This window comes from Puntigrus tetrazona, chromosome 5 (genome assembly GCF_018831695.1).
Source record: "Puntigrus tetrazona isolate hp1 chromosome 5, ASM1883169v1, whole genome shotgun sequence".
In the NCBI taxonomy this organism is placed as follows: Eukaryota; Metazoa; Chordata; class Actinopteri; order Cypriniformes; family Cyprinidae; genus Puntigrus; species Puntigrus tetrazona.
The window spans coordinates 8,509,771-8,537,309 of NC_056703.1; the positions used below are offsets into that span (position 1 = coordinate 8,509,771).

Below are 27,539 nucleotides of genomic sequence, written 5' to 3' on the forward strand. Positions count from 1 at the left end.
ATCATTATGAGATTTTAATAACTTTTTTTGTGTATGGGAAACACAAAAGTAGTCTCAGTGCAGCATGTTGACCCTGAGATGTCTCGAGGCAGCGGGGCTGCTTGAGCAATTGAGAGAAGTTCACCTTTGATTGGCTGAGCTACCCATAAACACAGGCGACTGCCACTGTGTCATTCACTCAGTGTTACCTGATGCTCTTGTATTGTTGAGATTTGTGTTAAGAACCTAACAGGAAGGGATTAAGTATGTCAGCCCTCTGTACCACCCCATCACCTTCACCCAGTCAATAAAGCGCTATATAAATGCCTCATTCATTCATCCATTCATTCATCCAGTTTTAGAAAGCTAACCACAAGTCCTTTTGTACTATAGCTGACCTGTATTACAGAACAACTCAACTTCCTGATGATAAAAAACAGAGTACATATACCATAAGCTTTCAATAAGATGGCCTATAAAAGCCTAAATACACATAAAGATTAACTAAAACAAGTTCTGTTAAATAGCAATTTTAGCTCTGTATTGAATGGCTTGTAAGCAGCTGCATTTTTCTACTTTTTTTCTAGCTTTATCAATCATCTTAGATGGATTTGTTTTAATGAGCTTGACTCAATGCACGGAATTAAAGAATTAAGCCGGGGGTAGTTTGTAGCATGCTAACTAATAAAAAAAAAAATCACAGGGCAAAATTTCCATCTTTGCCACTTCTTGTTTTATGTTATTAATTAGAAAGTGTCTAAAGCATACAAAATGTGTCATATCACCAGAAACTTAAAAAATATACCTGCAGAAGAAATCTAACTGGTAATTTTAGGTACCTCAGAACCTGGAGTCGCAGCGTGCCATCTAGTGGCTAAGACGGGTATTTCATTCGCCTCCAGCGTTAACGGAGGTTTGTCAAGTGGAAAATATCGCGCAAATATCTTCCATACTTTAAAACTCTATTTAATTATTTATTTGTTTGCAATTCAAATAAACATATTTAAAGAATTTTCACGCAGCCCATTCGATACAACTGCCTGTATCAAGGTGCAATAACAAAAAAAAAAAAAACACCAAAAAAAAAAAGTGTCCATGAGACCACTGTGTATATAATAGCAAGATACTGAATTAACTTTTTTTTTTTTAATAACAAGGCATTATGTATGAGTCATAGATAAAGTTGCACATTTCAGTTCAGCTTAGGTGCAAATGACAAGGCGTACATACATAATGGGTGCTGTTAGCAATACATTTCGACATTAATGCATTTCATAATCATATCATATTTATTATATTTTTGTGTATATCGTAGCACATTGTAAGAAAAGTAGGATTTACCTGTTTGATAGCGGAAGCGAATATTCGGATGCTAACCGTCGGTCAGTCGATGGCAAACCGAAAAAACTTTTCCACCATTTGCATTAATAAACTCCGAGTCGCAATAATAAACTATGCCAGCGTTATAGACTACAGCGAAAGTCCACTTTCTTGTCACGTTGTTTGTTTGACAAATTTTACACCGAAAGCTGACCGCGAACCGCCAAGTTCACGTTTGACGTTACTTCACGAACTCGCGCGCACAAACGTTGACGTTTACAGCTAACAGCCAATCACGTGTTAGAGTCCGCGATAATTATTATTTTTTTTAAATCTAAAAATAAAATATTTTAACAAAAATATGAAAAACCTTAGGAGTTGTTTTCACTCCGCACCTGTTAAAAACAAGCTACCTGTATAAAAAAAAATCAATTTTAATAGTTAGGCATATTGCTATTGTACTTAGTGATGTCATTGCAGTGAAAATTTTGCAGTGAAATGTAGTGCAGCACAAAGACAGAACTCTTCACAATGCAGGATGACAAAAGATTTATTTGCAAACATGCTTTACGAACATTACGCATTAAAATAAATTTTTAAAATAAAAGTCAACAATCGTACTTAAAAAGGTAGCTTTGTGGAGGAATGTCACATATGCTTTTGGAATCTCTATTCAAATTTTTGAGCGCTGAACTATAACATATGGTTTGTGCATTCATTTCATGTACAACTTTTCACTATGGAGGTGTTACATTTGCATTTTCTTCTTGGGCATGCAAGGATAATTTTCAAGCTGCTAAAATGCCCCCAAGGAAAAACTTGAATAACTTTAAATAAATTAGATGACCTGAATAAAAGCATAAAGTCTTATATAAACTAAACATGACTCATTTCAGGGAGGAGAAATAACAATTAAAATACAGAGTAAAAATAACAATCTGTAATACACTGGTTATATTTCTTACTGTTTTGTGTATTTATTGATTTCCCCGGTCACTGATCAGTAGGGCATATAAAACAACTCGTGATTCATTAGGACGAACACAAACCCTCATGGCCAAAACGCTAATTGTTGGTCAGAATATGCTTAAAGTACATGTATTAAAAATAATTAATTCTGCCTCTGGGGAACAAAATAATAACTAAAAAAAAAAAAAAAAAAAAAAAAAAAAAAAAAAAAAAATAAAGCACTTTGGCTCATATTCCACCCCCATTCCTTTTCAAACAATCAGAAGAAGTCGCGCACATAGCATGCTTCTGAAAACGTACAGTGACGGTGTTACCTCTCAAGGAATCAAACACAGTCATGGATCAGCTTTTGTCAAGCTGCACTCATTCAACCCTCTGCGGTAACAGATACTTATACACATGATGCTTGTGTGTTATTTGGAAGAACAAGGATCTATTCACGGTAGACATGTTGTAATAGCAGACGAGGATGATTTAATAAGGTCATTACTTTTTATGGCAGAACAGCATTTTCATCTTCTAGCACATGAGCAAACACTCAACCACACCCACACACACTTACACTGGCTTGGCTAATTAGAAATCTCCACAAAGTCGCATGTGCTGTCTCGCTTAAATTCACGAGTAGGAAGCTTTTAGAAGGTTATGTTACTGATGAGCTGGAAAATGCCAAACGAATGAAGACAGATTTGCCTCAGACTCCCCGTAATCTGAAATGTTTGAAAGGGATAGTACACCCAAAACCGAGAACTTTAGTCAAAATTTGCTCACATCAGCTCTGGTCCAAATCACGGAATGCAAAATCAGAAAGCAATTATAGTAAATAGTCACTTGATGCACAAGTATCAAAAAATAGTTTAACGTATTACTTCCCTTTGAGTGGGCTGTTAGCTATAAATGCAGTTGGATCGTTAAGTTGAAGACATTTCTAAGAACGTTTTGATCTCAAAAAAAAAAAAAAAAAAGTATAGTAGTCATACGCAGACACACAAGTTCTCATTTACTCTCAATGTATTGAAAGCGTGGCCCAAATATATACAAAATAGATTTATACCATGGCTATGGATACACAGCTTCGTCAAAATTGTGAACTGTGAAAGCAACCTAACAACATGGCTAAACCAGCTAGAGAAAAATTCTCTTCCTTCACTTCATTAGACTGTAGAAAAAAAAAAAAAAACAATTGATCTAGTGCATCTGCTGCTTTTACTTATTTATTTCTTATTGACAGTTTCATTGTCTGCTTTTTTTCTATGTCTGACATGCAATAGACAAGTTCGGAAAGACGTTTTGGGTAAAACTGTCCCTTTCATCCCCTAACAGGAACCATTTAGGCGAGAGATCAACTCTTAACCTTAACAGAAAAAAAAAAAAAAAAAAAAAAAAAAAAAAGAAAAAACATAACATTTATCTTTATGTAAATGCACTATATGAGCAAATGTTGAAAACTATAGCAAGATACCGCAGTGCATTGCACATCTCATTATGCATGCCTCCTCCTTATCATCATTAAATGTCAAACCATAGGTGGGCTAAAATAGTTATGAAGTTCAGGGAACACAGATGGCATATTACAGTAATTGTAACAGATATGCTTATGCAAGTGCTCTGAGTGTAGAGAAACACTGCATTATATAGTGATTTATATCATCATTTGCTATGGCTTGGTTTCTCTATTCCAATAACAGGAAATAACAAACGAACAAAAAAAAAAAAAAAAAAACCTGAAGCACCAACATATTCTCTTTACAACTATCTCATGAATACATAAATAAATGCAATTATATTTTTTCCATTTAAAGGTGAAACACGTCAAATGGATTTTACTTTGTTACTTAGTATATACAGACACGTTATGCGTTAATGTACAATTCTTTACATTGTTGAAGCATTCTTTCCTGTTTGGTTCGCTTTTTTCAAGTGCTCAGAAAGTAAAGCTCGCCGTTCAGCGTAAAAGCTGCACGTAACATCATTTAAGCCGCTGCTTAAGAAACTGAAACCATTTGTGGCACTGCCTTTTGATGACATCCTTACTGGGTCTATCATCTCTTATTTATCATCGATCCTACACGCGGAAAGCCTGACAGTACATCTTTAAATACTGTGTCCAAATAAGCCCTAACTAACAGTCCTCCCAAAGTGTCCTATAGTTGCAAAGTGTTTAACAGTAGCAGCATGACAGCAAGGCACAGGACGAATGTGCTGTCCACCAAATCCATTTCTAAACTACTTTAAAGCTGCTTGGTCTGAGTCTATCTGATTGCCAGATTATATTCTTGTGCTTTCAGGAGGTTGGTGAGCGGGCTTGTAGCAGGTGTAATTGGGAAAATCTTGATGCAATAGGTTGTGCATGTCTATTTGATTCACAGTGTAATAGGGAGAAGTCTCGCTCCCCTACAGAGTCTAGGAAAATGGAGTTTGCAAAGGGTTCGGAGAGACCAGCGGCATCCATTTTGGAAGTTTTGGATGATGACTCATCAACTTTGCACACTATTTCCTCCTCACTGAGGCAGGAAACCTGAGTTTATCGCTGTGTATTACATCCTGTGTTTGACGCGTGTCTTTGAAGCGCTCAGATTTTTAGTTTCGTCTGGGCTACAGTTGGATGCATGTGTTCTGCCGCAGCTTGCCTGCAGGCCGGAAAATGGCGTTATGGATTAGCTATCGCAAATATTACTGCTCTTATGCTTTATATATTAAGACGGGGTCGGTGAGGTGTACTGCAGCAGTGCAAGAACGTGGCTATGGAAGCTTGAGTCGTTTACAGTGCTATAATGCAGATCTGTGATGATGTAACTGTAAGCACGTCTCTGTTGCCTTTGGAGGAAGAGCAGAGTGGGTAGAAGTTGCTGAGGCTCTCAGTCTTGCAGCAGTGTTTCTCTCCAGTTAAAGCTGTGATTGGGCCCATGGGTGAGGGGCAGGATGGGGGGATCCACAAGCTGCCAAACACCTGTCTCGCCCATCTCCTCACAAGCACAAAAGCCTAAGTAAGGTATCTGTGAGAGAGAATATTCACAGTAGTTTGTATATATCAATAACATAAAGGACCTGCTGTACAAAAATGTGGAAAAAGGTTTATGTGAGCAACTTGTTTTTAGGCGGCATTCATTTTAGTATTAGTAATTTGCTATTATTAAATTAATTTGTTTTATTCCTGTGACGGCAGCAGCCTTCAGTGTCACATGATCATTCAGAAAACATTCTAATATGCTGATATGCTGCTCAAGTAAATGTCTCATCAATGCTGAAAAGTTTGTGTTTAGTTAGATTTGACAAATAGAAATGTCAAAATAACAGTACATATTTGAAATATTTTATAACCATGTAAAGTTCGTTACTGTCATTTTTGTTTTGTTTTTTTTTCTTGTAAAAATAGTTGAATCAGTGATCATTTTTATAGACATTACCATTTGTCATTTACTTGCATACCTTTTTATATGAATGTACAGTCTATATGTACAGTACACATACAGATTAAATTACTCAATCGCATTCCAAATGTATTAATTAAAAAAACAGCGAAAAATTGTTATTTGGAAAAGATGCACAAGAGATCTGACCTTTCTGACCACTTGCACGAAGTCTTTAGAGTTCTGTGGGGTCAGTCCCTGTATCTGCCGCGTGCAAGCCTCCAGAGAGGAAGCATGGGCCACAATCAGCACTGTATTTCCTGTTAAACACCGCATGGAAAGATGGTAAACGTAGAATGTCTTAAAATATAAAAATCTTTAAATCAGTATAGAATTAGACCAAAATAAAATGCACTAAATCAAATGGACATACCCAGGTTATTGCACTCCGACAGTATTTCACGCGTCACTTGGAAGCTGCGACTGATGTATGTTTCATAGGACTCTGACACGGCCAGTTTACTGACAGGAATATGAGGTCTAGAGATAAACAAGGTGACTCATTAATAATTTGTTTTACTGCAAGAAGATATTTGTGAAATCAAAAGGAAACATAACAAATATAAAAAAATAATAATAAATGACAAATAATGCCATCAGGCAACACAGCCAAAAACTGAAGCAAAAAGCATGTATTGTTTACTAAAGGTCTAATAATACCTGTATGTTGTATCCACACTAAGGTTTGCAGCTGCCAGGTCTGCAGGAGGAATCCAGGCAGGTAATGAGGTTCCCGACACCCATTTAGTCCACTCAAACAACCCCGGCTCAACTCTGATTTTAGTCTTCCCATCCTTTTGAAGACCTGAGACATACAATCCATAACCGAGAAAGAGGCACATGGGAAGAAATTGATTTAGGTGTGTAAATGGGCATGGCTAATGCAGTACAAACTGATTTGTGAATGAACGGAGAAAAGATGAAAGAGCAAAAGGGCCTCTGTTTTACCTTTGAGGATATTATAAGCTGTTTGCACGCAGCGCAGAGACGGAGAACAGTACACAAAGTCTACCACTGTATGACTTTCCAGGAGAGCCTCCCCTTTAAAACAAATCACACGTGCCGTAAAAACACGCTAGTGAGACAATGAAGCAGGAATGACACACTTCACATTTAATGAAATTACTTCGTGAAACCAAGAGGAATTCATGTGATCACGCTGTCACGGGGATAGTTCTCCCAAAAAGAAAAATTCGTAATTTACTCACCCTCGAACTGCTGCAAACCTGCGTGAAATTTTCAACGCAAGACGGTTGAAGGTAGCCACTGACTTTCATAGTATTGAGAACGCATACAATAGTTACCAGCATTCTTCAAAATATTTTATTTTGTGTTCAATAAAACATGAATAAAATTAGCACATTTTTTTTTAGGCAAACTATCCCTTTTTGTTGGATAATATTAGTGTTGAGGGACTAACCGACTAGACGAGCCTGTGTGGATCCGAACACAGTGATAGGACAGTCCTTATCATAGTCCCTGTACCCCCCACTCCTCGCTGGGAGACTCGCTGGCATATTGAGGTTTGACCGCACATACCGACCTGTTAAAAAAAAAAAAAAAAAAAAGGAAATATACACATCAGAAAATTAAACATCAAGACACTTCTCACACATTTGGGCCAATAAATTCCCATGACTTTCTCTGGTTAGTTTGATACAGTTACTTCAGATTTATAGCTGAAGAAATATTTTAGAGCTTAATATAACAGTTAAACTTTGAAACTTGCTGATAAATCCAGATTTGTCCCGGTCATGGGAACAACTACAAAGAGGTTAAGGAACTGATTTGGAAAGTTGAGCTCAGACCTTTGGCATCAAAGCACTGAGTGATCCAGTGTTTCCCAAACACTACATCCATTCTCTCACCATGGCGACACACAAACAACGTTCTCTTAGGCAAACGAGACTGATTGGGTCGTAGAATCTAAAAGAAAAAAATGATATTTGAATAAAACAATAGACATAAAAAAAGCTTTCTCATTCTGTCACATCAACACAATATTCCCTCCGTAGTTTTACCTGCATAGGTTGACATATAACACCAAGACTAGGGGGATCCAATGGCATGGGGTCATCAAGGAGACGACCATCCAAATGTGGATCTAGAAAAAACCCACCCATTGCACCCCTGATATTGGTTGGAGGAGTTCCATTAAGGAAAGAGAAAGACCTAAAATAAGAGGTGGAGATGAGATTTACTTCTTTTAGTTCTAACCACAGATCCATAAGAAACTCCCCATTAACATGCAAAATAAAAAATAATGTAACAGAATTTATTTGAAATATGAATCTCATGTAACCTTACAAATGTCTCTATTGTCACTTTTGATCAACGGTGAATCAGTGTTAAATAAAAGTCTTAATTTTCTTTAGTCACTTCATGAACCATCTTACCCATGATAGACCCAAGTGTCACACTCGTCTGCCCTGTTGACGTAGTTTTCTGGCAGTAGCCCTGATAACCCGGTGCTCATCGAGGTCCCGTAAACCCAGCCCTCGCTGGCAGTGGTCTGTTCTATAGATGACATGAAGATGAAGTCACCGGGCACCAGCTCCAGTTCATCATCATTCTGAGGCACATAAGGGTACATCACCCGCAGGGTCTTAAAACAGAGAGAGATGATTAATAATCCACCAAGGTCAAAAAAATAAAAAATCTGTGTATGATAAGAAAACGTATGAATAATCTTTCAGCATTATTGAAAAGAGCATTTTAATTAAATATATTCAGTGATCCATAGTAGATCCCATAGGTTAAAGGAACGCGTCATTTTTTTGAAAATAGGCTAATCTTCCAACTTCTTAGTACACAATGTCACTACAGAAGAACACAATAGTAACTATAGTTTTAAATAGGAGAAAAATCTAAAGTAATTTTTGAGCGTGATGCTACTGGTCGAATCAGATTCAATGATCTACACTAAGCTACAGCTAAAAATGTTATCGCCAGAGCAGGAGATCAGCTAAATGTATTTAAAATTGGTAAAACTCATCTGTTCAACTGCAGGGAAGTTAGAAAATTAACCTATTTCCAAAAATTGGCATGTAAAACATTGGTGCCTTTTATTTAGACTTGAGATTGCAAATATTTGGTATCAGCAATGGTAAATTATAAATGATATGAGAATTACTTAAGATAATGTAATATTTAGGATGGTGGCTATAGAAACAATAACAACAAATGGCTACCTCATGATTGGCGAATCGGATGTCCCGTGACAAGAGTACAGCCTGCCAATCACAGCCCAGGGTTATGTCTACACCTTTGGCAAGTTTTTCTAATGATGCAAGATGATTGGTTTGGAAGTGGTAGGCCAGAGTTACATGAAGCTGCTTTTTATGGGGCTCCACATGAGCATCTGGAAAGAGAGAAACATTTTATTTTACATTTAATGAGCCATTTTGGCAAAGCAAAAACCCGTTTTCTTTAACACCAGTAGAGCACACTAAAAATGATTTAAAAGAGGTAGGAAGGTGGCTCCAAAGACAGAAAATTAAGACTATTGCTCCACTGTGTCATCATCAGGTATAGAAGGCATGCCAATAACACACACACACACACACACACACACACACACACACACACACAAACCTGCTTTGGAAGCCGCCTCAGTGGCAAAGTCTGCTGCAAAGCTCTTGATCACCTCAGCTACCTTCTCTTCCACAAAGAGGCCGATGAAGTTTGAGGATGAATAAAACTCCAGGGGGAGCGGGGAGGGGAAACGACCTCTCCATTGACCCACCACTGCCTGCAGAGCTTCACAGAGGGCATCTACCTTGCCATCTGCACACTACAGTGACAGAGAGAGACTCAGTCTTACAGAGAAACAGTCCTACATGCACAACAATTCAAAAACTCTCAACTCAAAAAAAATTCTAAAAAAGAATCCTGAAAAAAAGTGCAATTTCCACCAAAGAAATTGTGCAGAACAACTGTTTTAAAATGCATTTTGAGCACCAAATCAACATATTACGATGATTTCATGTGACACTGCCAATACACTGCTATAAATACAGCTTTGCCACAGGAATAAACTAGTTAAATTAGAAAAGAATTGTAATAACATATATATGTACACAACACAACAACGCCAAAAAACAATACATAGGACTAACTTCATTGTTTTGTGCTAATTTTGTGATGTGGCTTGTTTCTGATCTTTTGTGGTTATTTTGTTGTGTTGCGTACAACTGGGTCACCATAACCATGCAAACAAAACAAAAGTCATTAAAGATACGGTTGGATGTGTTGTTGAAGTGGTCTGACCATGAAGAACTGGCAGAGGGTTATGTGAGGGAAGATGTTGTGGGCTTTGTTCTTGCCACATGTGATGCGGCTCTGCTGCCAGAAGTTGGAAAGCTGGTTGAGGAGAGGACCGCTGGGTTTTAGGTACAGCACGTACTCCCTGGGTAAAGGATCGTCCAGGAACGGGTCATCCACATGGGAGAACAACCTGCAAAATAGACATTTGTGTCATGTTCGAACGGACGCGATGAACCGCTGAGCAGTTTTCACACTTGTTTGGGATTAAAATAAAGCATAAGTTTAACTGCATATTTTTTTTGTAAGTAAGAACATCAGTAATAAATATACTTCTGACTCCCTGCCAGCAGAGGGCAGCAGGAAACCAGTAAACAAGAAGTGCACATGATTATTTGTGGGCCCATCTGATGGTGTAATGTTTCTTTTCGGTGTGCGTGTCTGTGTGAGTTAAAATGCAACGTATTATCATTTGAAATCTTAAAGAGTGTCTGTGGCTCAGCACGGTTCAACTGAAATGAACGACTGTCAGAAACGACATGGGTCACGGCGCATGTGTGGGTGTGCACACTCACCAGTCACAGGCTGCTTGTACATTTCTGCCCCCAGTCGAAACCAGAGCTTTTAGCCTGTAACAGAGAGAGAGAGAGAGAGAGAGAGAGAGAGAGAGAGAGAGAGAGAGAGAGAGAGAGAGAGATCAGCTCAATTGCTGTACTGGTCACAAAATCAATGGCCTCCTTTCCGGAGGATGTTTATCAGTACATTAGCGCTGAGAAGTTTTCTCAGAGATGTAAATTTGATATCACAAAGATGTTCCTCTATTGTTTCTATCTCTGTATGTGAAACATATCGTTTATCGTGCATGAAATCACACGTAGACCAAACAAACCGAGTGATAACGCTCTAAAATCATGCCTTGCTCCCCAGAGCATCACTGGGAAAGCTGGATAATCACTTGTTTACTGACATTTATGAATATTGAAGAGGCTTAATTCTCCGGATTAGTTTAAAGAGGGTCATGTGTGCCAAAGCCACCTACAAGAAGAGCTGAAACACATGCAGTGAGGCACAAAAGACTACACACAGAATACATTTTTTTCTGCACTATTTATAGGTCACTAATTAAGCAAATTTGTGCCATTTATTATGTGACTTAATCATTGTACAAACGGTCCAATTTCACTACCTTGTGGAGTTCGAGAAGCAAGAGTGTTCCTTTCATTAAAACAAATTAAAATACAAAAGACAATTCAACAGATACATTTGCAGGCATTTTTAACAGTGGACTCAGACTTTTGGAACCAACTTTATCTATAAAAACATAGGATTTAGCCATCTTAAATCCTATGTGATATTAGTAGTTCTGAATACTAATTAGGGAGGATGGATAGTAGGCCATACACATTGGGATGAATGGGAATGAATCCATCTGAATGGACAGTTGAATCGCTGGATCCCTCGATTCTTTCAAACACAGATTCATTCAAGGAACAGAACACTGTGTTGCTCTACGCTATTGTATAAAATTAATGGCGTGTTTGTGCTTGTGCACATGTGCTGATATTCAGAAAAGTAGCCTACATTGTGCAATGAATATGACTTTTTTTTTTTGATTTTCATTGCTGGAATTATAAGGGCATTTAACGGCACGCTTTTGGACTCTTAAGACATGTTTATATAATATAAAGTCAGCTCTAAGTGCCTCACAGTCACACAGCACTAGTACAAAACTCCAAACTTAAACGGTAGTGTATATTCCTAATGACATTTTTGCATACTTGCGCAAAGAGCGACCCCTGAATTTATCGTCATAATACGCATCTAAGAAACGCTCACCAAGTCTGACTCATTTAGCAGGTGTCTGGCTTAAAAAGATCATAGTGGAAAATAATATCATTTGGTCTGTGGTTTCAACAACTGATGAAAAAGGAAATGTGTGCCATCTCTCTCAGTTCATAAAACACTTGCCACAGCCTCCTCTCTGCCTCCACTTCTCTTTTATTCTCTTTTATTTTATCATATAGAACTAAAAGGTGTAATTATAAGCTATCGTACAATTGGTACAATCATTTAAGGTCGCAGACCCACTTATTTGTACGAGGCCATTTCTAACACAGACGCACACACTCACAGTTAGTACAGATAATTGCACATAATCTTCTCATGTGTAGGATGATATCTCCTCAGCTCGCATCCATACAGTAAAAACGACACATAATCCAATCTAAGGTCACGCTAAACTCGCCATGTCATTTCCTCATGTGTCAGCTGACATCTCTGACATCTTTTTTTTTTTTCCACAGCCCATTAAATTATCTTCTAAATTTAATTAGCGTCTTTTTATAAAAGCTCTAAAAATCGCACACTCCGAATCTAACTCTCAAGGGGGAAATGGGGTGTTGTGCAGTGGGAATCTGTACGAAACCTCACAGCAAAACTGAAAACGCAGTCTGAGGTTTAAACAAAGCAGAAAGAAAAACTGACGAAAACACTACAGAAAGGGCTATAGGAGCGCTGATCAGCGATGAGTAATTCAATTCAATTCAATCTCATGTGACCGCAGGCATTCGATTTCCACTAACTTGGAATCAGTAAAAGTCGCCCATCGACGGACGGGTGTCGTTTAATGAAACGGCACCCGTAAACCAGAGCAATATCTCATTGCAAATTTATAGAGACATGCTTCCCTCACACCTCGCTAGAAAAACCATGACAAGACACAAGAACAGAGAAGTCACGCGTCAGAGATGAGACAAATTATGCGGACGTTTCAAAGTACAGGAAGTCTTTGGCGATCGGCACTCCACAATGCGTAACAAACGATACGTGAGCAATATGAGCAAGCTAACAACAAGCGTTTACATTAATGTTCATCGCGGATGCAGAAAAGCGATGCTTAATAGATATCCTCCACCGTTTGTTACAAAAATGTATGAAGTAAAAAAAAATACTCTAAAATATAATTACAGTTTAAAATAAAAATTGAAAAGCATTTTAGAATTTAACTGGCAAAGCTGAATGTATAGCCGTGTCAAATTATTCTTTAGAAATCACTCTAGATCGCTGACTTGCGATGTTGAAAACGTAGATGAAGAGACAGCTGAATAGAACGGCATTTTAATAGCGCTGTTAAAAGATTCATTGCATCCAAAATAAAATACTTAGGCAAAACTATATTTATGTAGTAAATATATATATATATATAATATAAATATACAAATGTTTTTAAGCATATAATGTGTTTGTTTTTATGTATACATTAATAAACATAGAACACATGCAAACAAAACCTTTTATTTTGGCTGCTATTAACTGTGATTAATCATTTGACAGCACTATATTTTAATGTCATAAAAAAACTGTAATTTTAAAAAGAGATTAGTATGAAACATTAAACGATTTTCTTGTAACTACATAAAAACCTTTGTCAGACCAAATTACCCCAAATGATGTCCCAACTAGTCAAACACAGTTATCTGAACAAAGAATTCCCCTCAAGTCTCCTAAATATTTAGAAAGCATATATATATATATATATATATATATATATATATATATATATATATATTGTCCACCCAAGACAATGTTGTCTACTTACCGTCTTCCACATCTTCTTTGTCTTCTACATTCAAGATAACAAAGTGTGTTAGCCAAAATATGAAACCAAAAAACGTTTACTCAGTGACTATTGAGTGTTCAACTTGGTCCTAAGTTGAGTAAACCTAAAAAAAGCTGTGCAGCGAGTCAACTTTTAATTTTTTACAGTTTACACACATATGATTTTTATTTGTTAGTTGGTATATTTTATGTATTCATTTACCACGATTACGTTTAAATTTGAAATGTACTATAGCAGTCAATAGTACATGCATTTTTTGTGTCTATGCACAGTGCTCAATTACTCTATATTTAGTTTGCTTCCCAGAGAAAATGGTCATCATGCCAACCAACCCTTAGGGCCCAAAACCACAATGCATGCTGGGATGGGGAAGCCCACGATGCACGGCCATATGTCCATTAGTGTATAAACGTATGCACAATTACCCCGAAAGATTGCAAAGATGTATGCATGTATACATTCTCCAGCTAAACACTCACGAAGAAATGCAATCATGCATGTTGTGCCAAATTATGTTCAAAGTGTGCATACTCACACACACACACACACACACACACAAACTCCGGACACTACACACTCACCATATGGCACGGTTTATGACATCCAAGCATGGTGAGACACATTCAGACTTTCATACATGCATGATCAAATTCAGATGCCTGTTTAATCACACATACACAAATGTGTCACTCTTTTGTCATGAATATAAATTAAACAAAGACGGTTTCTTATATAGTTAAAAAAAACACTCAAGGACAAGATGTACAGTTAATGATAAAAGCCCTGTTGTATAAAAATGCACAAGCGGGTGTCAGTGCACAAGGTGTTTATTGTTGGAGCGTAAAAATCCCTATCCAGTTACAAAAGCACCACAATGAAACGTCAACCATCTGGTTCGTTTTGAAGCTAATATGTAAAAAGACGTATAACAGTAGCTTTTGTGGCAAAAATATTTTCCCACTCAACGTCGGCCCGAAAAGGGTGAACCAATCACATATAAACCTGCGTTAATCAAAAGGACTTTTTCAAGCAGCATTTGAACAAACTACACAGTTGCGCTTTGAAGACTTCTTCACACCCCAAATCTAACACTCCACCCACACACTCAAACTTTCATCACACATGATCCATAAAAACACACAAGTGAGGCCACACTCACACAGGCACACACACACACACACACACACACACACACACACACAGACTCTTATAGAGCCCATATGTTAAACAGCAGGGATATTTAGTCTTCCTAATGCACATGTGAAATCAGAAGTGAAAATCATTCTGCATCCCGGATCTCTCTCTCACACACACACACACACACACACACACACACACACAGAAACACACTTTACTTGTTTGATTATCCATCAGCTTCTATATATGTGTGTGTCTGTATTGTGTTACAGGCCATCTCCTCCTCCCTTCCCCTCTGGTCAGTGCCACAGGCAGGAACTCAATGATTTATTTATAACCTGTATTTCCTGTGCAGCATTTGAGAGGGATGAAGAGGCTGGTCCAGGGACTACATTAGTCTGGGTGTGCTTTTGTGTGTGGGTTTGGTTGACTATGACTATTCATACATGAAAAAGCATGCACACTTATCTAGATTTTTTTTTTTTTTTTTATCTTTCTGCCTGTTATTAATCAGCCCTTGTAACATTTTCTTGAGAGGTGGAGTTCAAAATGTATAACATATGTACTGAGAATTTTTTCTAAGCCAGTGTTTGTGCATATTTGCACCATCTTTTTTCACTGCTTTGGCTCAATCTCCAAACTCTATGGGGAAATAGTCACTTCCTGTTTACAGAGGAGTAAGTTAGCATGTATTCCCATTCAGCACAACACAGCGCAGCACCCTCCCACACACACACACACACAAAAGCACAAGTATAAAAGGGTGTCCTCAGTAAAAATCAGCACGTGAAACAGCGATTTTAACAATGAGGGGATTTCATAAGGCAATGTTTCAGTTTCTGGACACTTTTGTCTCTAATGTTCATATCAGTTCTGTTGACTTAAACACTCAAGGCAACCCACTTAACATTATTTTAACTGTTTATACTTTAGCAAACTAAAAAAAAAATATATATATATATATATATATATATATATATATATATATATATATATATAGAGAGAGAGAGAGAGAGAGAGAGAGAGAGAGAGAGAGAGAGAGAGAGAGAGAGAGTATGAATATATAAAATTCACAAGCATAAAACATATATTTTTTGTATGTTTTTACTGATGCTAAAAGTTTCAAACGTACAAATTGCTACATATTTTTGATTAAAAAACTTAAAATATCTTATATGCATTATATATGTTGTCAGTCACAGCATTTCAGAGAAAACACCTTTTGTGGCCTATGGCACGCAAGTTAGACATTAAATGAAGAGTAAAGGTTAAACTACTGCAGAAATGTTATTTATTTTTAGGGTTTAAAATTAAGTCTTGTTTAGGGCTATTTTTTGCTGCCAGCAGAAATCTCACAGTACAGAATGCAAATGTTATCATTTCATATTAAGTAAACAGTTTAATAATGCAGTGGCAAATAAAGACAACTAATAACAACAAAAATAATACAATTAATGCTGTGATTTCAATATGCATGAGGATCCATTTTTACATATTGCAGTCAATATGTCAGTTTTGTACGTTTAAGTCAAGTCTGCTTTATTGTCAGTTCTTCCACATATACAGTACATGCATACGGAAAAAATAAAAATTGTGTTACTCTCGAACCCACAATAAAAATATAAAAATCGAATATATATAAAGAACAACTATACAATTATATAGAGATATGGACAGTGGAGATAAATGCTGAATATATGTAAATAAGTATTTAGATGCTAATCATTTTTAGTGCCTGTAAAAATGTTTAGTGCCTGTAATAATTTTTAGTGCCTATAAAAACATAAGTAAATATACGCTTTATAGAACAACATTTTTATGTAAAATGCATACGAATTATCATGAGATCAGGGGACCAGGTTCTTACTAACATTAAAAATAAAGTTCATCCACACTTGCATACATCCAGCACTGGCCTCAGAAGGAAAGCAACGCAAACAACTTGGCATTGCGCAGCATCTTGTTGTCTTCAAATCAATCTTTATCATTTGCTTTCTGCATAGACCTGCGCATTCGCCTTTCTTGTAAACACTTGCGCGAATCGGTAGGCGGGGCCAAACAGGCAGTGACCTCGACCTTCAGAGGAGGTGCTTATGCACACTATCACATCATAGAGCGGCACATTTCTCAACTTGTCATTTTGGCAGACCAGCTTCGATATCTGCTCTTTTTAGACTAACGGGAAAAGTTTTGCGTTCTGAATCCTACAGGATGTTTTTACAGTAGGATGACCTCTTACATATGAAAAGATCTAGGGAATTTTGGCCACTCGGTTCATGACCCCTTCAAACAAGTTAAAGCAAGTTTAAACAGCAATTTTTGAGCCAAGTTGCTCGTATTAAATGGGGCGTTACGATTTTAAGTAATTTAAACAATTTGTCTGTCAGAATGGAAGTTGCATTTGGTAGGGAGTACAAAAACCACTGGCTTATTTTCCATTGAGGTAAAAGCTGCACACATCACGTCCCTCAGTGAGGGTCGGACGATCATTTCGATTTCTAAACCATGCATTTTCTCGCAGTACCAACTCAGTTAACGGCCAACTGGCGAGCAACTCTATTTCGCTTGCCAGGACCAATTTGTACTCGCATTAGGCGCTTCGAAGGGTGTTAATTCTGCATCTTACCATCACATCATCTCTCTTTATCTTCCATTCTTTTTTAGCCCTCCTCCATCCCACACAGAGAAAATGAGAGGAAAGAATAACAAATGCAGCGTGTGATGTCTCTGATTGTTCAGCTTTCTCCCTCCGCGCGCATATCCTCACGCGCAATTGTTATCCTCTGACAATAAGCCCTTCTGCCTCCGTAAGTAACAGGGCTGGCTGGCCGCAAAGATTTTTTCACGCTCGTCTCGTGTTCTCAGCCCCGCTGGTTAACAGCTTATTATGTTAAAACTACAGGGAAGACACTCACAGCTTTTGTGAGTGCACTCTCGCTCGGTTAGGGTGCATGAGACGGGGCAGATGGCGACACCGCTCATGTAGACGGACACAGAAAGTGTCCATAAAGTGGGAATGAAAAATGGGAATTATTCGTGTAACTCACGCAGTAACAGCGCCTCGCGTCGTCAAATTACTGTTGAGAAATTAAATTCGCTGAAACCGTTGGGCTAAAAAGTCGTCGAGATAAAGAGAGCGCGTGTCTGCGGCGTTTAGGTGTGACCATGGGTTTGTACATGCGTGCGCATGACTAAAACGTGATTCATTGTGACTGAACAATTAACAACAATTTCTGCCATTTGGAAATGTCAAGATAGACAGAACGAGACACGCGAAGGTCTAGATTCCACAGGCGCAATCAGAATCACGCTTGCTGCTTCTTCCGTTACAGCTCATCATCCGGAAACTTTGAGCTTGACCCTGTAGAGTTTCGGTCGCACGTTCTCAGATTTGATGTTCGGTTCGGTTCAAATATAATCAGCGCAAGGGTTTTTACCAGAAGAGATGCAACTCTAACTGGAAATAATACAAAATGCGCAGGGTCTAGCGAGAAGGAAGTTTAAATGTACTCTGGTAAGGTCACGGTGTTGAATTGCCATGCAAATTTTGTGGTACGTTTATTGAGTATACGTATATCTAACTTCAATGGTGTTTCTGTCTGATATATCACAACTCTACCATGAAAGCTGCACAATACTTATTTGTAAAGGGTTCAACACTCAATAACTATAAAATTAAACTTTGAAAACTATATAAAAACTATAAATGACACTGTAAAAAGGACATTCCCAGAGGACTCAGTGTGATATATTACATATATTTTATTTAAACAGCTTTGTTATTCATATCAGTAATGGACATTAATTATTGCATTATTTTACAGACAAATATGTGGCCCTGATTGTGTTTTGTCTACATTTTAGTACCTCAAGATTGGTATATTACAGTACAATCACATCACTTGAAGAAGTAGTTAAATATATATTTTCTTCAGTTAACGTAAGAGGGAATTTTTAGAGCGTAGTTACAGTTACTGCAGCACATATATTTTAATAATTACGCAAATTACAGCTAATACGCTAGTAAAAAGTAGTTATGGCAACTGGTTTCTGCCAAAGTACCACAGATACCGCAGTTGATTTTTTTGCTATAAAGAACTGAATAAATACGGAGTTTTAGAAGCTAAGGTACATTACGTCCCAAACATTTTTGATTATTCAAAATGATTTATTCATGTCCGCTCTATGATTTATTCAGCATTAGTTTATTCATAGCCAGAAGAGACGGGGTAAATGAGAGGAGGAACATCTTTTCACAGAACTGCAAACATTTAAACCCTTCAGTTTATTCATTTATAAACAAATGGTTAAAAAATGTGTTCGTTAATGTTATTTAATTCACCTGAGCTGGCATGAACTAATAAATATACGTGTATTTTTTATAAATGCATATATACTGTTAATGTTAGTTAACGCATTAAATAACAGGACCATATTGTCAAGTGTTTTCTGCAGCAACTATGATGTTTAGATAAGTTTAAATGTCTATTTAAGTTCACTATACGGAATTGAATAGAGAATAAATGCAAAGAATATCAAGACAATACAGAGGCAATACATGTGTTTTTGCTCATTTGTTCTATCATTGCCCAAGACACCTGACGCTACAGACTTCAATCCAATTTATGGTAATGTTCACATTTGCTGCAACTACAAGAGGAGGCCGTGTACACATCTCTAACATATCTCTTTTGATTCAGTTTCTGTGAACTTTTGCCGAGGCATTTTAGAATACGCACGCATGTACCTCAATACAGTTGAATTTTGAGCGTGCATGTGTCTTTCCACCCCCACGTCTCTGTGTCTCAGCACATATGGGTTCCTTTATGTCCCAGCAGCCACGGCGCGCTCTCTAAAGGTCACAAACCACTTCCTGAAATGGGGCACTTCCTCTTAGCGGACAAACTTTGCACTGTGAGTTTACAAGGAGTCTGCAAGCGTAGGAGTACTGTTCGTAAACATGAAATTGTAATCTAAGACATTGTATAAACTGAAAATATTTATTTATTAAATTATTTAAAATACATTTCCAAAAACTTACAGAACTGAGTGTTTATTCGGATAAATAATAAAAAAGTAAGCCCGTTTAACTAAATCAATAAAGTTACAAGTAACCTTGGTAATCCTACTAAAACCTGTACTGAGAAAAAAAAAAAAAAAAAAAAAAAAAAAAAGAGAGATCTGAGCTGTGATTTCATACATAAAAGTAAGCATTTGTTCCGGATTCAAAGAACCATAGTAAAAAGCAAAAAAATAAAATAAAATTTCAAAAGCAGTATCTATACCAAGGCTATATATTTGATTAAAAAGAAATAAATGAATAAAAACAAAAAAATAATTATATTATATATTTTTCTCTCTTTATTATATTTTAATACAGATTTTATTTTAGCAAGCAGTAATCCATGTAAGTTCCATATTATACTTAACATGGTGCAAAACCATTCTAATATGCAGATTTTATTTAAATCTTGTTATTAACAACGCTGGAAACAACTTGTGCTGCCTAATATTTTTGTCGTATCGTAATACATTTTTCCATGATTATTATAATACATTCATTTTTCATTGCTGAACACTTTATTTTGGCACTTTTAATCGATTTTTTCCTTAGTTATAACAGTAACAATTTCTTTCGGAAAATAGTTTGAGCAGCACAGTAAGCAAAAAAAAAAATATAGAAAGAGACAGAGAAAGAGAGACAGATGTAGATATAGATATAGATAAAGATTTAGCTATGCAAAAGAGGATCACAGCTAAGCTAAAATGCACACCCACACATAAAGATATATATATATATATATATATATATATATATATATATATATAAAGCAACAGATTTCAAAAATAGATTCCACTTGCTATTTTTTTAATAGCACTGGTGTGTAGGAAAAAAAACGCATGATCTCATTCGTGATTTTTCCATTTTATAGCCATGCACAAACGTTAGCCTTCATATAATACAAAAAGAAGCCTAAATCTTCATTTAGTTTTAGCATAAATACTTCACATCAGTGACTGTATTCTTAATCCAAATAAACCTAAATATTAGAGTTTGAAACTTTTTTTTTGTTCTCTTTTGGTATTGTTTGCAATAATTAGCTGGGACAGCAAGGGCCGACTGTTTTCTGTCGAGCCGAGCCTCTAGATACCACACTGTAATGGCCTTCCTACTTCCCATATTTCCTCCGAGAGAAGCTCATCATGTGATGACTCCACACACACAAAGCACAGGCTTTGTTGTCATTAAGAGACTTTGAGTCATAGATTATTACTGAATACCCAAGAATGGGCGAATATGATCACGTACTGCTATATAAAGAAGATCAGACAGCTTTGTTCAGTCAATGCAACAGAATCAAAAAAAAATGAGAGCAGATGCAAATCTACACACCCCACAGGTGATGGACAGCCAGAACACATGACTCATGTACACCAACACACGGCCAAACCCAGACACATCAAGCATTTGGCTTTTATTCTCACAAAGCTTATGAGTACGTTTCATACACGAACCATACACATGCATCAGAAATATATTGTTTGTACTACAGTCTTTTAAATATGCATCTTTTTACTTAAGTCAAATCTTAAAGGGCTGGATCACCCAAAAAAGACAAAGTAGTGACATAATTTTAAAGTTCTATCAAACCTGAATGGCTTTCATTCTTCCAAATACCACAAAAGCATACATTCTTTCTTCCATGCTCTTGTGTTTTTACAAAGAAAAGGTAATAAAGCTGTCTCGCTCCATACAAAACACTCCATATGACTTGTGATATTTTGCTCGGGATACATAATCGTGTACATAATCGTGTCAGGTTTCATCGGTGAGCTCACGAGAAGAGTAGCGACATTTGATTTGTAAATGATCGTTCTTTTTAATCACATCTTTTCAAAGAACGAGCTGATTTGCTTCACCAAAAAAGTCGATTTGTGTCAGAGTTTGGCTCATTTGGTTATTGAGTTCAACTCACAGCGCTATTGCAAATTTGGGCACAAACTTCGCAAAATGGTCATCCTCACACGGGTTTGGAATGAAATATGAAATTTAAAAACTGAGCTTAATTTAAACGCGGCTTTCTTTATCTTCAGTATCACCGATATTAAATACAACCACCTGCTTTTTGAAACCTGGCACGCTAACTGAACATTTTCCAAACACAAAGCAGCTTTGAATTTTGTCACAGTGCTGTGTTCTTTGAACTGAATGTTTCCACCTTAATACAGACTCACACTCTCCTTTAAAAACTCATTACATACCCCCCTCTCTGTTCTCCTTCTCCCTTTCTCTAGCGGAAAATTTGTGCAACTCCTGCATCATCAGGCGAAACTGGAAAGAGTCCCTAAGCAGCCGGGACACAGAAACATCAGTGTTTCCACCCTATGTATGAGAGCTTCCCACTCTAACTGACCTTAACACACACACACACACACACACACACACAAACTGACAAACCGCTGATAAGTTTGGCCTCCACAGACTCACACAGAAACCTCCAAAAAAAAAGCTGTGTTTCAAAACCTGTAAACGTTTCAACACAGTTTTAGATGCATGCAAATCTGCATCATTCTCACTGAAAACTGCATATTTGTGAACCTCAGAAACCCAGACAAAAAAAATATTACAGTTCAAATGAGATCACACCGAAAACGTAGGATTTTTTTTTTGGAAAGCAAAAAGAAAATTACACACGTAACACTTGAAAGCTAATAATTATTTCAGTTTATTACAAATAATTTAGAAACATTAAAATTCTACACTGTTATCAAAATAAAACGTAATAAATAAAAGTTACAAGTGAATTTAATCAGCATTATAACGTGAAGTATGAAAACTGAGATTTATTTGGATTTGCTCAATTAAAAAAATAAATAATAGTGTTTTTCGATTTTAACTGCCTTAAAATATTTACTTTAAGTGAGTGTTAAACTATTTATAAAGTAACAAATGATGTGAAAACTGTGAAAATGAGCATCGTCTGATATACTGTTTGATATGAAGTCAATTTGTATATATAATAATATATAATAATATATATATATATATATATATATATATATATATATATTTTTTTTTTTTTTTTTTTTTTTTTTTTTTTTTTTTTTTGGACCACACTGTATATAGATGAAATGTTAGAAAATTAAGGGGAGACAGAGCAGACAAAATCCGTTTTTTCATGCACCTGTCAAATTTGAGATTTTTGCCATCTTACCTTACTGCTTTAGCAAATGTTATAAAGAGCGTGAGAGGTGAGGGAGATGTCTTATTTTGTCTCAGTCATTTAATTTACATGCTAGCATCTCAACACATCATTTAAATTGCCAGAAACCTCCAGTCTAATTGATGCACATCACTGGGCACTGAGCATCAATGTCACATCCGAGCCCCTTGTCCAGAACAAATACTAAATTACAGAGCTAGTGCTTGTAAAACAACACTTAAGGAGCTTCAAAGTACACTTCACAGAGCACACTGCAGTACAATTTATACAGGCCTACTTACAATCAAACAGATTATTCATATGACGTGAAATACAGAATACTCAGTGTTGAAGCGTAAAGGTCAAGCATCCCGTAAAGGTAAAACTAAACTTAGTTAGATTAAACAAACGTAATAAATGGAACGTTACAGAGACAGAAAAAAGCTCTTCTACAAAAAATGTTCTAATAAAACAGCTATTCAGTGAAACATTTCACTTATCTCCCCACTGAAAACAAAGTCTTCCGCCCATCTATCTCAATGACAATTCCAGCTGGTCTACTTATGTCCAGTAAGACTGATGGGGTCTCCTGGCGTGTTTAGGCTATTACGTATCAGAGCAGGGAAAGTATGATGCAAATGTCAAATATCTGAACTCTCAGTTTGTCCTTTTGAGACCTTTCAATGCTGAAGCTGTCGTAATTGGTTATGTTTGGCCTAACTCATGTTTACAGGAAAAAAAAAAACCCTCAGTAATCACTATATCTTAACCAAATTACCGGTGTTAATTTCTCATAGTGGGTTACAGTTACATGTGGGTCGGCAATTAAGCATGAAAAGTGAGCAACGGTGGGAAAAAACTAAACAAACAAGGAATGAATATCATCTAAATCTTAATTTTGTCCCAACAGTTATGTTGCATGGTAGATGATGTATGAAAATGCAAAAAGGACACAATTCCTGAAATAAACATAACATTTACTGTTATTTATTTATTTTGGTCTACATAAATTAAACCTTTAATTGATTATACAAAAGTACATTTTAACTAAATTTAAACTTCTGAGCTTCTTGTTCCGTTGATCGCGACATTATTTTTAAATCTTCACACTTTTCTGGTCAAAAATCAGATTGTTAAATTTTAATGTCAGAATAAATGATTCTGACACCCCAAATGAAACATCATGGTAATGCAGTTACAAACCTAAAATGCAAAAACGAAAAGCAGAAAATGCTACTGGGTGAAATATCGCGATTAAAATAATGTTAATGTTAATATTACAAACAATATACGATTACCCAAAAGTAAGGGACAACCATTAAATACATATAAATGTTTTGTTTAATTAAAGTCCTATCGTATACATTTATTATAGAATTATAAAGCGTTAATAATACTATGCATTACTTATTTTCTCCTCCTCTTAAGGGCCCAGTCGACTGCTTTCCATTTATTCAAAACTATATGGCTATCTCTTAATCTATGTATATGACACTCATCACATTTAAAAGCATGTCATGCCAACCGCCCATACACATACTACTTAAAAGCTGTCAGAAGCAGTCAGATTAACCGTAGAAGGCTAGAAAACTAGCACGCCACTGCTTCCAATGTCAGCAAATGACAAATATTTGGCCAAATGCTTAGAATTCTTGTGTCAATGACCAGCTTATATATATAAAAAAAAAAAAAGCAGCAAGATTTGGTCTGCATCAAACCTGAGATTGGATCAATCCACAACACGCTTGTCCCATTCACCTTTGTTCACTCTCCCTGGATTAAACACGAACGCAACATTTGGCCCCAGCGATCCCAATCTCGACGCAAAACCGTAATAACGCGGAGCCGAGGAGGATTCCGCACAGATTATGGAAACGGCAGGATTAAGCCCAAGCTAAAAGTAAATACACGAGTGAGGGACCGGGAGAGAACAGGAGAGGGGGAAAAAAAATGCGTGTGGTTGAAAGAGGAAGAAACGAACTGTAATTTTGATGAATGAGAATCTAGCCCCTCGCTGACGGCAACCTAATGCGGCCTTCATGGTTGGTTGAAGATACCTTACTCCAGCCATCCTCCTCGACGTAGCACAGTGATGGAAGGCACAGATGTTCGGCTCTGGCAACTTCTAAATCAAGACGCTCACTGCATCGAGAAGAGGTACGGTACCACGCGCGGCACGACGTCATTTCTCATAAAGAGCCGAACTGCATCGATCTCTTTCTGAACCGCTTCCATTAAAAAGTATTACTGGAGCTTAATGACTTGCATGCTGCGCATTCTTGTGCCAATGGTGTATCGAAAGGGCAAAAAATGTCTCGCTGTTCTGAGGCACAAACGCAGCACGACAAGCCTCGGTACATTTGCCGAACAAATTACTGGTTCTTTTTACATTCACATGTGAATCGGTCGGAGAGGTTACCGAACTGATTTAACTCAATTACGCAGAAACCTGAAACGGCACTGCTATGTTTAAGAGCTCATTCATTTTTTGTTTATGTGTAGGCAGCTTCTCGAGCAGTTGCTGAAAGTGCTATTAGTATATTGTTATCGTTACTATTAGTAATAGTCAAATGTCAACTACACGACAAGGTTGGCCAGTGCAGTATTTTTGTTTATTAATAAAAAATAGAGCTGTTGAGGTCGCCTGTCAATGTGTGTCACCTTAACAGCTCTATTTTTTATTAATAAACAAAAATACTGCACTTTTAAGGCATTTGTGACCGATGGCGGTGTCAACAAACAAGCAAATAAATGAAGCGACACGAAGGTTCACTTAAGGTTTTGTTTTTCATCTGTGGTTAATTAGCAACATTAATAAACATGAAGAATAATTCTGAAGCACTTTATAAAGCTAATTTTAACATTTACTTAATTTTAATCTCTCTTGAGCATCTATTGCATTTTTTTGCAACACTTTGTGTAGAAATGTGCTATATAAATAAAATTATATTAATATTACAATCAAACGCTTGTATCTTTTAACACGGTTTATTATACCTTAACTATGCTAATAATGATTAATCAACACTGTAGCAAATAAACAGCTTATCGTGAGTTAATTTTACTTGTCGACTAACATCATGGGCCTTGTTGCGAAGTGACACCATGTGTTATTTTAAGTTTTTGCTTGTTTGGAAATGTTATATAATAATTCTAATGTGTCAAACAGCAGCTATGTGAAAAGCTATTAAAAGTCTGCGCGAACGCAACATCTGCTGGAAACTGTACTACGTTTGTTTCTGATGAAGGGACTGAGAAGTCGTTCACCGAGAACCGAAATTGCTAGATTGCCAGCACTTTGCATGCTAAAGTGCCATGATGCCAGGGAAATGATGATAATAAAAAAAACAGGCAGCAATTACGGATGCTCTGACCTCCCAGCCAACCTCATCCGCTCCAGAAAGCTCTGGTAGCAGAACATGTCCCGTCTGGACAGACACAGCCCAGAACATGTAAGACGACTTCATAAAAGCGGCTTAACGAGGCAACAGGAAAAGAAGTTTACGCTCAGTAACCCACCGGCGACCGAGCCCGTTTCGTTACGTTACGTTATGATCGATAACAACCAGAACGACGCCATTGCAAACGCGACTCGCACTGGGCTACATGTTTTAAATATATGCCGCGTTTCCGATGGGTCCTTATCGCGCGCGTTCGCGTTCTTAACGTTTGCAGCTGCGTGACGCCTGAGATCTGGGAGGACGAAACTCTGGTACTTACGCCCTGGTTTTAGGGAAGCCCATTGACAGCAAAACATCCAGACTATTTCCATGTTTGACAGTTCCCGGCCGGTTCTGCCGCTGCATCCGCGGAGCGACTTTGGCATACAGGTCCTCTTTTGCTGCCATGGTTCAGCTTTCCATTTGGCTTCGGAACGGCGATTTTACTTTTGATGCGTCCAAACGGACGGACACGACGCACGTTTAAAACATCGGGTCGAGCGCTACAGCGTCTGCGTTAAAGGCTGGTTCAAATACGCTCCATTATTCCTTCACAGTCGGGCGGACAGAAGTCTCGGCGGACGCGCTACAATGTTTCTAAACGCGAAATGATTCGAGCTTCCTGCTGGAGCGCTCATGTCATTGCAGTTCGAGAAAGGGGTCAGCAGTCGGAAGTCAGTCTCATTTGCTCCGCGTATCGACAAACACCGCCGTCGCTGTCCGCCGCGGGAGGAAACGCGACTCGCGGGAGCCACGCGCGACTCTGGGCGTAGTTAGAAACGCTGTGGCGGGCGCGTCGCGAGCGAAATCTATCGATACTTGTTACATCGGTTCCTCCCAGGCATGACTTATTTATGAATGGGGCTTGACTGAAAGCGGAAGCGGCCTATCAGCGGACGGAGCCCGCCGGGGAGCCCCGCCCACCCCCGACCCTTAAAGTCGCAGTTTTGAAAGGTGACGTTGAGCAGATGCGCTCTAATGGCAGGCAGCGCGGTCTTCATTGACGTTTGCTCGCATTCAGCCGAACGCTCGCTCTTACGTAACCGCGCGCAGGTAGAACGTGGAACGCGTCGCGTGGAGACAAGCGCTTACATTTTAAAAAATGCGAAGAGGTTGTATGCGGTCGGGCCCACAAAAGAGAATGGTACATTAAATCATATATTATGTAATTAAATTGGTGAATGAAGTGTAATCAAAG

General features: G+C 37.5%; 1 protein-coding gene across 1 annotated transcript; it reads right to left on the reverse strand.

The window, feature by feature from the left end:
* Positions 1 to 1,831: 1,831 nt before the first annotated feature.
* On the reverse strand, positions 1,832 to 27,257 carry ubash3ba (ubiquitin associated and SH3 domain containing Ba). The gene is made up of 14 exons (XM_043239106.1): positions 26,622 to 27,257; positions 10,517 to 10,570; positions 9,948 to 10,134; positions 9,273 to 9,471; positions 8,870 to 9,039; positions 8,075 to 8,283; positions 7,700 to 7,850; positions 7,487 to 7,604; positions 7,099 to 7,221; positions 6,627 to 6,719; positions 6,339 to 6,483; positions 6,052 to 6,158; positions 5,829 to 5,938; positions 1,832 to 5,264 (listed from the first exon to the last, which is right to left on the reverse strand). Exons 1-14 carry the CDS (start codon positions 26,747 to 26,749, stop codon positions 5,127 to 5,129), a joined length of 1,932 nt encoding a protein of 643 aa, XP_043095041.1. The 5' UTR covers positions 26,750 to 27,257; the 3' UTR covers positions 1,832 to 5,126.
* Positions 27,258 to 27,539: the final 282 nt, after the last annotated feature.